Source organism: Zalophus californianus, chromosome 10, assembly GCF_009762305.2.
Source record: "Zalophus californianus isolate mZalCal1 chromosome 10, mZalCal1.pri.v2, whole genome shotgun sequence".
Taxonomy (NCBI): domain Eukaryota; kingdom Metazoa; phylum Chordata; class Mammalia; order Carnivora; family Otariidae; genus Zalophus; species Zalophus californianus.
In genome coordinates, this window is record NC_045604.1 from 91,522,669 (window position 1) to 91,541,308 (window position 18,640).

The window sequence follows — 18,640 nt, forward strand, 5'->3', positions numbered from 1 at the left end:
CAGTCAATAATATTGTAATAACTTTGTATGGTTACAGATGGTACCGAGACTTATCATGGGGATCATTTTGTAATGTATAAAATACTGAATCACTAGGATGTACACCTGAAAATAATAGGACAGTGTATGTCAATTACACTTCCATATTAAAAATAAACTATGACCATTACTTCAAAGGGCTCATAGCTGAGCCCCAAATAAAAGGATAGAGGAAATCACAGAAGTTTTGGGGAGATAGACAAAAAATTATGGAAATTATATTAGAATAATATTCCTAAGACGTCAATATCCATGAAGATTATGTTTGAAGAATATTAAGATATCAATATCCAAAAAATAATCAAAGGGAGAGACCATATATTTTTTTCAGGAAAACTGAAGAGCCACAGCACCGCAGGGATCCGTTGACCATGATGGCTATGCGGTCACCCAGGAAGTCAGCTTCATCCATGTAGTGGGTGGTCAATAAGATGGTACGATCCTGTTTATACTGCTGAAGGACATCCCAGGTGGCCCTCCTTGAGGCTGGGTCCATGCCAGATGTTGGTTCATCAAGTATCACCACCTAAAGACCAGAAGAACAATTTTATAACCATTAAGCATTATGTACTAGTGTCACTAAGGTCACTAAGTGTCACTTATGGGGCTTATTCTGGTTTTGCTTTTTCAGTCACTTGTTCAGTTAAGCTAACAAGTTTAGCCTAAAACTGAATTAGGAATGCTAGAATAATTCCAAACCTTGACAAATTTATTACAATAATTTGATAATGTGAATTCCATATGGGATTAATTTGTAAGGTTCTTTTTACAGTGTTAGATTCTTATCAGCTCTCAGGTTTCTGTTGGCTGATCTTTTTAGACCAGCTTTGGTGGGGATCCATTTTTAGTGTTCCCCCCCCTTTTTTTTTTTTTACCTTGGAGCCCCCTATAAGTGCTATGATCATGGAGAGTCTGCGCTTCATTCCTCCACTCAGTGAACATGAAAATTCATTACGCTTATCTAGCAGGTTAAAAGCAGCCAGCATATGATCAGTTTCCATAAGACGTGTCTTTTGAGGTACTCCTTTTACCTAGAAAGAGAAACCAGTTTACATAGTGCTTCCAGCTTTTTCCTTAGAAACACTTTAAACAAGCCTTTTCTTATATGTTTTCTATATTGTCTTCTTCCCTTAGCCTGTCTTTACATTTAAAGGAGAATTCATCAAAAATCAGTTTTTGAACTTTCTAAGAATAAGGATATTGATATTTGGTAATCTACCTGAAGTACATCAATAGAGTGGGAAAAAGGAACATATCTTTTTTGGCTTACCACACAATAGAAATAAAGGTGTTCTGACACGGTCAAGTAATTAAACAACAAATTTTGTTGGGGACACAAGCCCAAGCTTTTCCTGATCTGGACCATCTGCTGTGAGATGTCATATCCATTAATATAGGCCTCACCACTGGTAGCAGGATAGAGACCTAGGGATCAAGCAGAAGATGTAACAATACCTTAGCTTTCATGAGGGAACATGACAACAAACTTTTCATTAAAACCTTAAATTTGAAATCTATATATGGATTATTCATTAGAATTAGCAATATCTCTCAGAAGAAAATTCCAAAAAATACCAATTGTTATATTTTGAGGTGATGAGATTAAAAATAATTTTTTATTTGATTAACTGCATGTTCTAATATTCAATGAGTATGAATGAGTACAAATCACTCAGCTATATAAAAACACTAAAGAGTTTGTTATATTGGAACTTAACAGCATTGCCATCAGCCACTTGACAACATTTATGAATTATGTTATTTTTTCAAAAAAGTTTATTTTATTTTATTTTATTATGTTATGTTAGTCACCATACAGTACATCATTAGTTTTTGATGTAGTGCTCCATGATTGTTTTCGTGTAACACCCAGTGCTCCATGCAATACGTGCCCTCTTTAATACCCATCACTGGGCTAACCCATCCCCCCACCCCGCAAAAAACCTTCAGTTTGTTTCTCAGAGTCCATAGTCTCTCATGGTTCATCTCCCCCTTCATTTTGTCCTTCCTCCTCCTAATGTCCTCCATGCTATTCCATATGTTCCACAAATAAGTGAAACCATATGATAATTGACTTTCTCTGCTTGACTTATTTCACTTAGCATAATCCCTTCCAGTCCCATCCATGTTGATGTAAAAGTTGGGTATTCATCCTTTCTGATGGCTGAGTAATATTGCATTATTTATATATGAATTATGTTATGAATTGTACACTGACCTAGACTGTGGTAAACTTTTAATTAAAACTTGAAAACCCAGATAATAAATCTGTCATCCTTGAAGAATTTAAATTCTAGTCAGGGGAGGTAACACATAGTAACCTAAAATAGTTTCAAAATATTTATATAATTTTTATCCATAGCTCTCATAATTATTGGTTAAGTTTAAAGAAGAAAGTATCATTTAAATCCAGTAACTCATTAATCCTACTTTACACTTGCTGTGGTAAGAATTAAGTATTGTATAGAATTGCAAAATCCCTATGTTGTACACCTGAAACTAATATAACATTGTATGTCAGGTATACTTCAATATTATAAAAAAAGAAAACATGACCAAGAGGATAAGTGTGTTCACAAATATCCAACATGTTTCAAATTATCCCTGTTGTGCTGCAGTCCCCTCCATCATGATGTTTATTCCAGAGGTTTTCATTTATAACAATGTAATCTAATTTAAATGCATTGAAATGAGACTGTTTAGCTGATCACCCCCTTTGACTTATTTCTGTAGTGGACCTTTCCTTTCTGATTTTAGGGATTTGAATCTTCTCTCTCTCTTTTTTTTTTCTTGGTCAGTATAGCTAAAGGTTTGTCACTTTCATTGATCTTTTCAAAGAACTAACGTTTGGTTTCATTAATTCCCTTATTTCCTTCTTTCTTTGGATTTAGCTGGCTGTCTTAAGTAGACAGATTGTTTATTTGAGAACTTTTTAATGTAGGAATTTACAGCTATAAATTTCCCTCTAAGCACTGCTTTAGCTGCATCTCATTAGTTTTGTGTGTTATGTCATTTTCATTCATGTCAAATATTTCCTAATTTTCTTTGTGATTTTTTCTTTCACCATTAGTATTTAGAAGTATGTTGTTTAATTTCCACAAATATGTGAATTTCTCATTTCTTCCTGTTGTAAATTTATAATTTCACTCCATTGTATTCAGAAACTACACTGTGTAATTTCAATCTTTTAAATTCATTCAGGCTTTTTTTGTGGCCTAATGTATACTCTGTCATACAGAGTATTCTACATGTGGTTGAGAAAAACATAGATTTTGCTATTAGATGAAATGTGTATAGATACTTATGAGATCTATTGTGTGTAATATTTTTCAAGTCATCTATTTATCTGTTGATATTCTGCCTACTTGCTATATCTTTCATTGAAAGTGGGATACCGAAATCTACAATTATTATTTTTCCATTGTCTATTTCTGCCTTAAATTCTGACAGTTTTTGCTTCACATATGCGGGAACTTTGTTGTTAGGTGCATATATATTTATAATTGTTACAACTTCATACTAAATTGACCCCTTTATCATTATAAAATATCCTTCTCTATTTCTAGCAACACTTTGTTTTAAAGTCTATTTTGTCTGATATTTGCATAGCTACTGCAGCTTTAATTTGGTTGCATTTTGTGTATTCTTTACATCGTTTTACTTTCCAACTATTTGTATCTTTGAATCTAAAATGTGTCTCCTGTACAGAGCATAGAGCTGGATATCTTATTTTAAAACATCTGACAATCTGCCTTTTATATGGATTGTTTAATCCACTAACAATATTATTATCAATATAGCCGGGTTTATGTTTGCCATTTTGATTTTTTGTTGATGCCTCATGTAATTTTTGTTACTCTATTTATTGTTTCTTTTGCATTGACTATTTTCTAGTGTAACATTTAAATTCCTTTAATGATTTTTTCACTATATATATTTTTGACTTATTTTCTTAGTAGTTGCTCTGAGCCTTACTATACACAATTTAATTACCAGGTCAACTTCAGATTTATATTAACTTAATTCTAGAGAGCTGATATAGTTTTGTTCCCTCTTCTCTATTTTTGTGCTACTATTGTTATACACATTTTATCTACATGTGTTATGATTCCAAAAATACACTGTTATAATTAATACTTATATAATTTTACACCTATTACAGAAGTGGATAAAGGAGAGCAAGCATGTAATTATAGTTTGTTAAACTTACTTCTTATTTAGCATTTTTGGTCCTCTTCATTTGTTCCTATGGATTTGCATTCCCATCTAGTATCATTTCTTACTCTATTACAACTTTGTTCCCATCCACTTCCTTTATGCTATTATTGTCAGATTTATTACTTTTCTGTATTACAGGCCTAACATTGTAATTATATAAATAGTTTTATACAATTTCTTTTGAAATTAGTTAAAAGAAAAAGTGATATGTATTGATACTGTCTTTTATAATTACATAATTAACTTAAAAAATTTTTTATTAACATACAATGTATTATTTGTTTCAGGGGTACAGGTCTGTGATTCATCAGTCTTACACAATTCACAGAGCTCACCATAGTACATACCCTCCCCAATGTCCATCACCTAGCCACCCCATCCCTCCCGCCCCCCTCCCCTCCAGCAACCCTCAAATTGTCTCCTGAGATTAAGAGTCTCTTATGGTTTGTCTCCCTCTCTGGTTTCGTCTTGTTTCATTTTTCCCACCCTTCCCCTATGATCCTCTGTTTTGTTTCTCAAATCCTCGTATCAGTGAGATCATATGATACTTATCTTCCTCTGATTGACTTATTTCACTCAGCATAATACCCTCTAGTTCCACCACGTCATTGCAAATGGCAAGATTTCATTTTTTGATGGCTGCATAATATTCCATTGTATATATATATATGTACCACATCTTCTCATATCCATTCGTCTATTGATGGACATCTAGGCTCTTTCCATAGTTTGGCTATTGTGGACATTGCTGCTATAAACATTGGGGTGCACATACCCCTTTGGATCACTACATTTGTATCTTTGGGGTATATAACCAGTAGTGCAATTGCTGGGTGGTAGGGTAGCTCTATTTTCAGCTTTTTGAAGAACCTCCATACTGTTTTCTAGAGTGGCTTCACCAGCTTGCATTCCCACCAACAGTGTAGGAGGGTTCCCCTTTCTCTGCGTCCTCACCAACATCTGTCGTTTTCTGATTTGTTAATTTTAGCCATTCTGACTGGTGTGAGGTGGTGTCTCATTGAGGTTTTGATTTGGATTTCCCTGGTGCCGAGTGATGTTGAGCACTTTTTCATGTGTCTTTTAGCCATTTGGATGTCTTCTTTGCAGAAATGTCTGTTCATGTCTTCTGCCCATTTCTCGATTGGATTATTTGTTCTTTTGGTGTTGAGTTTGATAAGTTCTTTATAGATCTTGGATATCAGCCCTTTATCTGTAGTGTCACTTGCAAATATCTTCTCCCATTCTGTTGGTTGTCTTTTGGTTTTGTTGACTGTTTCCTTTGCTGTGCAAAAGCTTTTTATCTTGATGATGTCCCAAGAGTTCATTTTTGCCCTGGCTTCCCTTGCCTTTGGCGATGTGTCTAGAAAGAAGTTGCTGTGGCTGAGGTCGAAGAGGTTGCTGCCTGTGTTCTCCTCTAGGATGTTGATGGACTCCTGTCTCACATTTAGGTCTTTCAACCATTTGGAGTCTATTTTTGTGTGTGGTGTAAGGAAATGGTCCAGTTTCATTCTTCTGCATGTGGCTGTCCAATTTTCCCAACACCATTTGTTGAAGAGACTTTTTTCCATTGGACATTCTTTCCTGCTTTGTCGAAGATTAGTTTGACCATAGTGTTGAGGGTCCATTTCTGGGCTCTCTGTTCTGTTCCATTGATCTATGTGTCTGTTTTTGTGCCAGTACCATACTGTCTTGATGATTACAGCTTTGTAATAGAGCTTGCAGTCTGGAATTGTGATGCCACAAGCTTTACTTTTCTTTTTCAACATTCCTCTGGTTATTCAGGGTCTTTTCTGGTTCCATACAAATTTTAGGATTATTTCTTCCATTTCTTTGAAAAAAGTGGATGGTGTTTTGATAGGGATTGCATTAAATGTGTAGATTGCTCTAGGTAGCATTGACATTTTAACAATATTTGTTCTTCCAATCCATGAGCATGGAAAGTTTTTCCATTTCTTTGTGTCTTCCTCAATTTCTTTCATGAGTTTTCTGAGTACAGATTCTTTGCCTCTTTGGTTAGATTTATTCCTAGGTATCTTATGGTTTTGGGTGCAATTGTAAATGGGATCAACTCCTTAATTTCTCTTTCTTCTGTCTTGTTGTTGGTATATACAAATACCACTGATTTCTGTGGACCAATTTTATATCCTGCCACTTTACTGAATTCCTGTATGAGTTCTAGCAGTTTTGGGGTGGAGTCTTTTGGGTTTTCCACATAAAGTATCATATCATCTGCAAAGAGTGAGAGTTTGACTTCTTTGCCGATTCGGATGCCTTTGATTTCTTTTTGTTGCCTGATTGCTGAGGCTAGGACTTCTAGTACTATGTTAAATAGCAGTGGTGATAGTAGGCATCCCTGCCGTGTTCCTGGGGAAACACGGAAAATCTCTCAGTTTTTCTGCATTGAGAATGACATTTGCTGTGGGTTTTTCATAGATGGCTTTTATGATATTGAGGTATGTACCCTCTATCCCTATACTCTGAAGAGTTTTGATCAAGAAAGGATGCTGTACTTTGTCAAATGATTTTTCTGCATCTATTGAGAGGATCATACGGTTCTTGTCCTTTCTTTTATTAATGTATTGTATCACACTGATTTGTGGATGTTGAACCAACCTTGCAGCCCAGGAATAAATCCCACTTGGTCGTGGTGAACATAATTAACTTTGATATGTCATCTGTGTTATAGGTGTATCTGTGTGTGTGCATGCATGCATGTGTTCAGATTTCCATCTCAGCTTACTGCTTTTAGCCCAAAGAACTTTTTAAAGGTAGGTCTGTTAGGAATGAATTCTGTCAGGTTGGTTTATCTGGGAATGTGTTATTTCATGTTAATTTCTGATACCTAGAGATGAGACTCTCAGCTGACAGTTTTTTCTTTCAGCACTTCGTTCTTTAAAAAAAAATTTTTTTTTGTAACTGGAAGTTAGTACCTGTTAATCCCCATCACTGATTTTGCCCATCTCCCCCGCCACCTACCTTCCCCCTGGCAACCACCATTTTGTTCTCTGTACTTAGAGTGTTTCTTTGTTTTTGTTTCTTCAAGTCAACATATAAGTGAAATCATAAAGTATTTGCTTTTCTCTGTCTATTTCACTTAGCACAATACCCTCTAGTTATATCCATGTTGTTGCAAATGACAACACAATACACACACACCCCACATATATATACACATTATATACACCACATACATACATACAACACATATATATATACCACATACATATATATGCACTATATATACATATATCACATCTTATCCATTCATGTGTTGATGGACACTAGGGTTGCTTCTATTTCTTAGTTGTTGTTAATAATGCTGCAGTAAATGTAGAGGTACATGTATCTTTTAGAATTACTGTTTTCATTTTCTTTGGGTAAATTCCCAGTAGTGAAATTACTGGATCATATGGTATTTCTGTTTTTAATTTTTTGAGGAAATTCCATACGATTTTCCACAGTGGCTGCACCAATTTACATTCCCACCAATAGTGCATGAGGGTTCCCTTTACCCACATTCTCCCTAACATGTGTTATTTCTTGTCCTTTTGACACTAACCATTCTGACTGGTGTGCAGTGATATCTCATTGTGGTTTTGATTTGCATTTACCTGATAATGACTGATGTTGAGCATCTTTTTTTTTTTTAAGATTTTATTTATTTTAGAGAGAGAGAGAGCATGAGAGTGGGATGAGGAGCAATGGGAGAAGCAGACTCCCTGCTAAGCAGGGAATCCAACATAGGGCTCAATCCCAGGACCCTGGGATCATGACCTGAGCCGAAGGCAGATGCTTAGCTGACTGAGCCACCCAGGTGTCCCTTGAGCATCTTTTCATATGTCTATTGGCCATCTATATGTCTTTGGAAAAATATATATTTAGGTCCTCTGCCCATTTTTTAATCAGATTGTTTCCTTTTTTTGGTGTTGAGTTGTAGGAGTTCTTTTCATATTTTGGATATTAACCCCTTATTGGATATATCATTTGCAAATATACTCTCCCATTCAGTCTGTCTCTCTTTTGTGTTTGCTGATTTTTTCAGTGATATACATATGGATTTCTTTCTCTTTATTCTTTGCACATTTATGAGTGGTTTTTGATATATGGTTACCATTAGGCTTGTATATAACCACTTCTGATATAGCAGTTTATATTAAGTTGATGACTGTCCAAATTTGAACCCATTCTTTTTTCCTCTCCTCCCCATGTTTTAGGCATATGTTGTTATATTCTATATTATTTTATTTTGTGAGTTCCTTGACTGGTTTATTATAGAAATATTCATTTTTATTGCTTTTGTGTTTCCTACCTTCATACTGTCATTTTTGGTCTTTCCTTTCCACTTTTTAAAGTCCCCTTTAATATTTCTTGCTGGGTTGGTTTAGTGGTCATGAACTTCTTTAGTTTTTTGTGTGTCTGGGAATCTTTTTCTCTCTCCTTCTATTCTGAATGATAGCCTTGCTGGATAGAAGTATTCTTGGCTGCAGATTTTTCCCAGTCAGCATTCTTCTAGTTTGCAAAATTTGTGCTGAAAAATCTCCTGCTAGTCTTATGGGTTTTCCCTTGTAAGTTACAGTTTCCTTTTGTCTTGCTTCTTTAAAATTTTTTTCTTTATTATTATATTTTGCCAATTTTAATTAATATCTTAGTGTGGATCTGCTTTTGTTGATTTTGATGGGGGTTCTATGTGCCTCCTGGATTTGGATATGTTTCCTTCCCCAGATAGGGATGTTTTTAGCTATTATTTCTTCAAATAAATTATCTGTCCCCTTTTCTCTCTCTTCTTCCGGGACTCCTATAATATGAATGTTATTACATTTGATGGAGTCGGAGTTCCCTAAGTTTATTCTCATTTTGCATAATTCTTTATTCTCTCTTTTGTTCAGCTTGATTACTTTCCACTACTCTGCCTTCTAGGTCAGTAATTCATTCTTCTACTTCTCCCATCTTGCAATTCACTCCATCAGTCATGTTTCTCATTTTGTTTATTGAACGCTTTATCTCTGTTATGTTGTTCCTTACTTCTGTGTTAAGGGTCTCACTCATGTCTTCCATTCTTTTCTCTATTCCACTGAGTATCCTTATGATCACTACTTTAAATTCTCTACCAGGCATGTTACTTTTATCTGTTTTGCTTAGATCTCTGGCTGTGGCCTTGTCCTGTTTTTACATTTGGGATAAATTTCTCTGTCTCCTCATTTTGTCTGCCTGTGTCTGTTTCTGTGTATTAGGAAAGTCAGCTATGTCTTCAGCTCTTGAAAGTAGTGACTTTATGAAGAAGAGGTCCTGGAGTGCCCTGCAGTGCAGCATCCCCTGTTCACCAGAAATTGGCACTTTAGAAATGTGTGTTGTTTATGCCCTGCTGTTGTGTCTGAGTCAAGTTTCCTCTCAGTGAAGTCATCTGCAGTGACTCTCCAACTTTTGTGGGAATGCTTGTTCTCTGTGGTGTTAGTGGGACCCAGGCAGGTCAGCTCTTTTTTTTTTTAAGATTTTATTTATTTGAGAGAGAGAGAAAGAAAGTGAGCAGGACAGAGGGAGAGGGAGCAAACTCCTCGCTGAGCAGGGAGCTCGACTTGGGGCTTGATCCCAGGACTCTGGGATCATGACCTGAGCAGAAGGCAGATGCTTAACTGAGCCACCCAGGTACCCCCAGACAGGACAGCTCTGAAGGGGTGTACCTGCTGGGGAACTTGGGAGTGTGGTGGCAGTGTTAGCAAATTTGCTCTGGGCCACTAGTCTTATGCTGGATCCCCTGAAGGGCTGCAGTGGCTGAGGGCCAGAGACTGGGCTTGGTGTACAAGGATGGCTGGGTGTAGCACATCAGACATGCAGGGCACACGATGGCAGGACGGGGTGCATGTGTGGCTTTAAGAAAATTTGTCCTGAGTCCAGGACTGAGGCTAGCAGGCTTAAAGTGGGTGAGTCCTCAGGAGAACTCATGGGCATTGTGCACTACTAGCAGGTTAGGTAGCAAGTGTATGTGCAGTCCTGCTGCCTGCAGATGGCCCTGTGTTTATGCTGGGACCAGGAAATTGGGGGGTGGGAGTGAGAAAGGGGGAAATGATGCCTGCCAGCTCCCTCAGTTTTGGAGAAGTCCCCAAACATGCTCTGAAATCACTATGAACAGATTTGTATCCCATTTGCCCCTGGCATTGTGTAAACTGCTGTTTTTATGTTACCTCTCTGTGCAGGCTGCTGTTTCTTCAAGGGCAGGGACCCAGCTATCACCAGCCTTCCCTGCTTGTCCAGTGCCGAATCAGCTGACTTTTAAAACTCCAGGCTCTAAGTTCTACTGGTTATACAAATTCACAGAATTGAGCTCCTCTGATTTTCAAAGCCAAAAATTATGGGGATCAGTCTTCCCCATGTGAGCTCCCTGGTGCAAAGATCTATTTCTCTGCCCTTTCTGTGTACAACTCCCTCCCTCCTGAAGGCAGCCTCCCTCTGCCTTTCTGACCTTCCTAATCTTTCAGATGCAGTTTCTTGTCTATATTTCATTGTAGAATTTATTCTGCTAGTCTTTGGATCACTCTCCAGTTTACTTATTTGGATATGGATGATATCTAGGTGTAAATATGGAATGGGATAAGCTCAGGGTCCTCCTACTCTGCCATCTTCCCAAACTACCCCTGCATATTAATTTTGTGTTCTACAACTTAATGGAATTAATTTATTAGTTCTAATAGTTTTTTGGTGGTTTCTTTAGAGTTTTCTACATATATCATGTCATCTGCAAATAGTGACAGTATTGTCTTCCTTACCAATTTAAATGCCTTTTATTTCTTTTTCTTGTCTGTTTGCTGTGACTAGGACTTCTACTATTATGATGAATGAAAGTAGTGGGAGTAAACATCTTTGTCTTGTTCCTGATCTTAGAAGAAAAGATTTCAGCTTTTCACCATTGAGTATGATTTTAGCTGTAGGTTTATCATATATGCCCTTAATTATATTGAAATATGTTCCCTCCAAACATACTTTCGGAGTTCCCTCCAAACATACTTTGAGAGTTTTTAATCAAGAATGGATGTTGTATTTTGTCAAATGTTTTTTTTTTCTGCATCTACCGAGATGATCATGTTTTTTTTTCCCTTCCTCTTGTTAATGTGATGTACCACATTGATTGATTTGCCAATATTGAACCACACTTGTATCTGTGGCATAAATCCAACATGGTCATGATGAATCCCTTTAATGTATTGTTGAATTTGTTTCGTTAACATTTTGTTGAGGAGATTTACATATATGCTCATCAGAAATATTGACCTGTAGTTTTACGCAGGGTGCTTGATTTGGTATCAGGGTAATGCTGACCTTGTAGAATGAATTTGGAAGTTTTCCTTCCTCTTCTCTTTTTTTGGAATACTTTGAGAAGAATGAGCTGTTCCTGGACTTTGGTCATTGGCACCTTTTTCATTACTGATGCAATTTCATTACTAGTAACTGATCATTTCAAATTTTCAATATTTTTTATTAAATATCATCCCGTTGCTTTCTGGCCCCCATTATTTCTAATTAGAAGTCAGCTTCTGGTCCTATTGGGGTGCAACTGAATGTGACAAAGTATTTTTGGCTTCCTGCTTTCAAGATTTTCTCCTTAATAATTTTTACTATAATATTTATGGGTGATGATCTCTTCTCATTTATCCTATTTGAAGTTTGTGGAGCTTCTTGAATGTGTAATGTTTTCAGTCATTATTTTGTAGAATACCTTTTTGGCTTTGTTCTCTTTCTCCTCTCCTACATTCCAATACATGTATCCTGGTGCATTTAAAGGTATCAAAAATTTTTATGAAACTTAATTTTCCTTCATTCTTTTTCCTTTGTTTTATTCACATTTTATAATCTCTATCAATCTATCTTCAAGTTCACCAGTGTTCTCTTGTGACAATTCACGAAATCTACTGTTGAGCCCCTTTAATGAATTTTTCACTTTGGTTATTGTACTTTTCAACTCCAGAATTCCCACCTAGTTCTTCTTTTTATAATTTCTATCTTTTCATTGATATTTTCTATTTGATACTGTTTTCATACATTCCATTACTTCTTTAATCATGGTTTCCTTTAGTTCTTTGAGAATATTTATAATGGTCACTTTGTAAAATCTTTGTAAAACCTGTTACCTGCTATCTCACACATGAAATTATTTACAATTTAAAAAGAAAGATTACTGAACAATTTTATGTATCACTGAACTGGCTAAATTGTAAATATCAAAAGAATACATAAAAGTCTTGTAGGCTTGATCTACAGTGTCTATGTGAGGATACTCTGGACAGATATATACACTTACCTGAGAGAATAGATAGAGTAGTGGATTTTCCTGCCCCATTGGGTCCTAGAAGAACAGTGATCTGCCCCACATATAAATTCAAAGACAAGTCTTTTACAGCTATCTTGGTAGTATTTGGCACTCGGAATTCCTATTGAGGAAAACCCACAAATATTAACTTTATCACTATTACTTTGGAAAGACAAGCACTCATATCAAGTGTCTATACAAGAAACCATACCACATAATCAATCTCATGAGGAAAAAAATCCAAAATTAAGAAGGATAAAAATGTGATTGGAAAAAAAATATCTGAAGGCATAACATGAGCTATAAAATTTCACAGTAAATCTATAAACATCCCCTCAGTAATATCCATTTATGCCTTGATTCAATTAACATCTTAAAGTTGATAATGCCATAATCTTCTTCAGTCCATGCATTTGTCCTGGTTTGGAGAACTGCCAATACAAAACCTGGATAGAACATCTAAAACGTAGATGTTTTATAGGCATCTCAAATTTCTTATGTGTAGTTTAGCAGTGCTCCTGCTTAAGATGCAAAAATATGGAGGGGTGCCTGAGTGGCTCAGTTGGTTAAGCATCCAACTCTTGGTTTCACCTCAGGTCATGATCTCCTGGTCATGAGCTCAAGCCCTGTGCATTGGGCGCAGAGTCTACTTCAGAGTCTCTCTCCCTCTTCTGCTCACACACTCTCTCAAATAAATAAATAAAATTCTTTTTACTCTAGAAAACAAGAAACTTGTTTAAATAATCTAAAAAATCGTAAATTTTCTTGAACTCGTCAGAGAAGTGACTTTTCCAGGCAACCAATTAGCCTTAAATTTAAGAAAAAATAGATGCCTTTAAGGAGAGATGATATATAAACATTTGCTTATCTGGAGGAGACACAGGCACTATGTAACTAATAAAAAGATTTTGGTTAAATTTTTAATGAAAATGAAGTAAAAATACTTTACAATATCTGAATAAAAAAGTTGGGATTAAGCCTATTTCATTCAGACTTTAAACATATATTCCTTCCAGTATAACCCACTGATGGTGAATAAAGCAAAACATCTTGTGGAACAAAAAAAGCTATTTTTCTTTTACTCCAAATGGCAATAAATGTTTTCTCCCTAGGTGTCCTCATCCTCTCTTTTCCCTAGACCAAAGCATCAGGCTCATGAACTGCTTATTTGAAATCTCTACTCAGATAAGTGTGTAAAGTTTTACATCCAAAATGAAGTTCTTAATTTCTCAAAGTTTCACTTTAAAACCAACTAATCAAGCAAACCTCAAATTCTCCCCCAATGTCTCCAATATCCATAAATTGCTCCACCAACCATCCATTGCTCAAGGCACAAAACGAACTACTTTAGTTTCCTCCTTTTCCTTCAATTTTACATCCAACCAGAGAGCAAATCTTTTCAGCTCTAACCCCAGATATATTCTGAATCTCTATACTTCTATCTCCATAAGACTAGTCCACACTGCCACATTTTAGCCAAGCTATTATAAAAGCCACCAATTTGTCTTCTTCCACTCATAATCCTCACAGCAGCTAGAGTGTTCTCATAGAAAAATAAATTAGATCATGTCTCTCTACTTAATAAAGGTCAATATTGGTTGATGTACATTTGGGTTCCTTCCATAATTTGGCTATAAACATTGGGGTGCATGTATCCCTTCAGATTAGTATTTTTATATTCTTTGGGTAAATACCTAGTCGTGCAATTGGTGTATTATAGGGTAGTTCTATTTTTAACTTTCTGAGGAACCTCTATATTGTCTTCCAGAGTGACTGCACCTGTTTGCATTCCCGTCAATGGTGTAAGAGGTCTCCTCTTTCTCCACATCCTCACCAACACCTGTTGCCTTTTTTTTAAAAGATATTTATTTGAGAGAGAGAGAATGAGAGAGAGAGCACATGAGAGGGGGAGGGTCAGAGGGAGAAGCAGACTCCCTGCCAAGCAGGGACCCCGATGCGGGACTCGATCCAGGGATCCCAGGATCATGACCTGAGTGGAAGGCAGTCGCTTAACCGACTGAGCCACCCAGGCGCCCAACACCTGTTGTCTTCTGTGTTAATTTTAGCCATTCTGAATTGTGTGAGGCAATGATGTGGATGGAGCTAGAGAGTGTAATGCTAAGGAAAGTGGCCAGATAAAGACATTTAGAATTTAAGAAACAAATGAATACAGGAGGGAAAAAGAGAAGCAAATAAGAAACAAACTATTTAAAAATGCAAATAGGCAGGCAAAAAGGCAAATATAAACAAACTATGGAGAACAAACATGGTCACAGGAGGGGAGGTAGGTGGGGGGATAGGTTAAATGGGTGATGGATATTCAGGAGGGCACTTGTTATGAGCACTGGGTGTTGTATGTTAAGTGATAAATCACTAAATTCTACACCTGAAACTAGTGTTACACTGTACGTTAACCAACTGGAATTTAAATAAAAACTTGGGAGAAAAAATAATAAAGGCCGATAATTATTTCCTAATATTAAAAAAATGGAATCCAAGCTTTATCATGGCCTTCAAGGCCCCCTGCATGGTTTATACTATGACTATACCACTAAATTCATTTTCATGTCATTCTTTCTCTTTGCTTTCTTCACTCCAACTTTAATCTCATCTGTGTTCCTCAACAAATGAAGCTCCTTTCCATCTCAGAGCTTTGAATTTTCTGTTTGAATTATCTGTACCTAGTTTTTCATCTATCGGTCCCATTCTCATCATTCCAGTCTCAGCTCTAATGTCATTGTTACAAGCCAGGTTCCAAGGAAGCAGTCTTGATTAGAAGATTAGAATGTAGTAAGTTTATTAAGGAGTGCTCTCAAGATCAAAACCTGTATAGGAGAGAGCTGGAATGGCAACTGCACAGAGGATGAAGACAAAATACAGTTCAGTATCTCTAAGGCCTCAGGTGATCCCATGAGGAGCTTTTAGGCTAGAAAGGCTATTTAAAGTTATCCCAAGTTGAGAGACAGGGTCCTTATATGTCCCCACATTGAATAGTCATTGGATTTGGGTTTCCCCAAGACAAGGAGCAAGAGCTTAGGTGAGGCGACCCTCTATCACCAAAGATATTCAAACAAGGTGACACTGAGAGCTGTTAGCTGAAGCTGTCAGTGACATGATGCTCTTTTCCACAGCTGGTAACAAGTCTTTCAGTCCAGAGGGTATCATCTGGGAGTGTAGTATATTATCCGGTCCACTCCTTGCATTGAATTCTCTTCCTTCACCAAGTTCTGGTAGCAGCTCCTCCAGGACTCCAGTGAAACTCTTTTCATCAGGGGAACTTATGTGCCCCCAACCTTAACACTGCAACTGATATTATCTTCATAATTTACTATCCATTCTAGATTACTCTCATCTTTGGCTAGCACTGCTCATGATCTAAGTTACTGTGTACTCCTCAGGCCATGACTGCTGTATTTCTTCATTTACTATCAAATTGGGTAGGAGAGTACAAAGACATACAAGTGGAACATGTGAGTACCAAATATATTCCTCCCTGTTCTATGTAATAGCTAACAACCCTACTTACTGGTGTTTAGAGTCAATCACCCTTTGCCAGAAATGTGATAAATGTGATCCTCTTCTTGTCTGTTGGTCTCTTGGCATAAAAGGTTTTAAGTGCCTTGGCAGTAACCAGTTCGTAGTTCAAAGGAACTCTTGGGGGGGGGGCACCTGGGTAGCTCAGTAGGTTAAGCATCTGCCTTCATCTCAGGTCATGATTCCAGGGTCCTGGGATCGAGTCCCACATCAGGCTCCCTCCTCAGCGGGGAGTCTGCTTCTCCCTCTCCCTCTCCCCCCGGCTTGTCCTCTCTCCCCCTCACACTCCCTCTCAAATAAATAAATAAAATCTTAAAAAACAAAACAAACAAAAACCAAAGGAACTCTCGGTGCATCTTCCTCTTGGGGATCAGAGGCCATGGTTGCGATGACAGGAAGCACCAACTGCTCAAGAGGATCACTAGAAGTTCTAGCAACTAGGACCACTCCTGCTTCTACCCCTCGGTTTCTAACCATGTCTCCCACCTCTGGGCAACATAGCACCACATAATGGTCTTTGCTATAGCGTGAATACTACATCTGGAAGGATGGCAACTCATTTCCACAAGTTACCATCTTTATACAGTTGCCTCAAATATGCCTTCAGCAGGCTATTTCATCATTCTTTTCAGATGGGGATTTCTGAATGTATATAATAGACCAGTGCATCCCACTGTTGTGAGCTCACTGCTGTACCTCCTTTGCTGGAAAGTGGGATTCTTTGATATGACAGCATGTAGAATCCCAGACTGGTGGACCAAACAATCAAGCTCTGGGATGTCATCTTGCCTGAGACTCTATAGGCAAAAACGTGCCTAGAGTAAGGGTTGATTCCTATAAGATGAAGCACCTTTCAGTGTGAAAGAGGTCCAATGTACTCATCTAGACAACTCATCTAGACACCAAGTAGATGTCTGATCTCCTTTTGGAATGGTCCTCAGAAGTGAGCTTTGTTGAGGAGATGCTAGAAATGTGGCAATACGAACAGCAAGGTTTGGGGCACCTGGGTGGCTCAGTCATTAAGCATCTGCCTTTAGCTCAGGTCATGATCCCAGGTTCTGGGATCAAGCCCCACATCGGGCTCCCTGCTCTGTGGGAAGCCTGCTTCTCCCTCTCCCACTCGCCCTGCTTATGTTCCCTCTCTCACTGTCTCTCTCTGTCAAATAAATTACTAAATAAAATCTTTAAAAAAAGAATAACAAGGTTAAGTTAGGGAGTGAGGGCCCATATTTCAGTTTTTCTTATACTCCTGCCACTGCAGATTTCTATTCCTGTACCCCTTGTATGATTACTGATGGCAGAGGCTGGCTAATGTCACCTGAATCAATTTGTCTACATGGTTATTTAGTAGTACTTCTGTGATATATGGTCTCTGGTGGATGTTAACGTGCATTACAAAGATCTTCCCACTTTCTCATTCCTATAGTTCCATCTATGTGCCTCTAACCTAGAATTTCTTGTGTAGTCTTTCTCACTGTAGGCCCTTAATTTGCCAGATCATTCACCACCGCCCAGTTCAGTGGTTTCGGGTCAATCCTGTGACACAAAGTGGAGGACCAGGAAAATAGCCTGAAGTTCTGTCCTTTAGGAGGATTTCTTTCCCCTTTTATCTTTCAAGATTATTCCTATTTGGGGCATCAGTGTAGCTCCCTTCACCCATGTACCAAGCTGAGCTACCTGTGAAGCAACCTCAGAACTTTTTCCTCCTGTGTGAGTTGGTTAATACATCTCAGAATGGCCACGTGTGTGAACAGAGGGAGAAGTACTGAAGTAATAGTCATGGGTGACATCAAGATTTAGATCCCCTGCTCACAAAGACTGCTGATGTCCACTGATTCTGCTCATGTTCAATCTTTGATATACCACTTCCATCTTATGATGGGTAGCTGTTGGTCTTGCCTCTCCCTACTGATATGATGGTTCAGCTCATGATGGAACCCAGCTCATGATGGCTATTGCTGGACACAGTTATTTGGTATCCCATGATCAGTTGCTTCATCTCTACCAAGGCTCAACAGCATGCCAGAACTGTTTTTTGAAAAATATAATTCTCTCTTTCAGTTGCTGATGGCATGGCCTTGATCCAGAACACTAGATGCCCACTGAGGCTTACCATAAAATCAACATGATATGCTTTCCCAGTATGACACCACAAATACCATAAAGTCTGCTGAGTTGGGATGACCAAGCAGCAGGAGTGCTTCTACTACATCCTGCTGCAGTGTCCTTTCCCGCTCCAGACTCCACTCAAAGTTGGCAGTTTTTGGTGTCATTTAGTATAGGAGTAAAAACAGTATTCTCGGGTACAGAATATATTGGCTTCAAAACCTGAAGTAGCCAGCAGGCACTATTTTCCTTTTTCATGGTGGGAGGTATAAAATACACTAAATTATTCTTTACTTTGGAAAGAATTACTGGCAGATACCAGATCACTAACTCCCAAAAATTTCACTAATGTAGTGAGCCTCTGAATCTTTATAGGCTTTATCTGTCCTCTCCTGAGAATACATGTCTGACCAAGGCCTCCAAGAAACTTGCCATTTCTTGCTT

At 37.7% G+C, this 18,640-nt stretch overlaps 1 protein-coding gene across 8 annotated transcripts in view; it reads right to left on the reverse strand.

The window, feature by feature from the left end:
* Positions 1-18,640, reverse strand: part of LOC113932549 (ATP-binding cassette sub-family A member 3-like) — a 172,668-nt gene that overhangs the window by 108,764 nt on the left and 45,264 nt on the right. For all 8 annotated transcript variants that reach the window (XM_035722357.1, XM_035722352.1, XM_035722358.1 and 5 more), the window contains 4 exons: positions 12,548-12,677; positions 1,310-1,464; positions 915-1,070; positions 355-565 (listed from right to left, as the gene is read on the reverse strand). In XM_035722357.1, the coding sequence (XP_035578250.1) occupies positions 355-565; positions 915-1,070; positions 1,310-1,464; positions 12,548-12,677 (652 nt within the window). The remainder of the gene's footprint in view (positions 1-354; positions 566-914; positions 1,071-1,309; positions 1,465-12,547; positions 12,678-18,640) is intronic.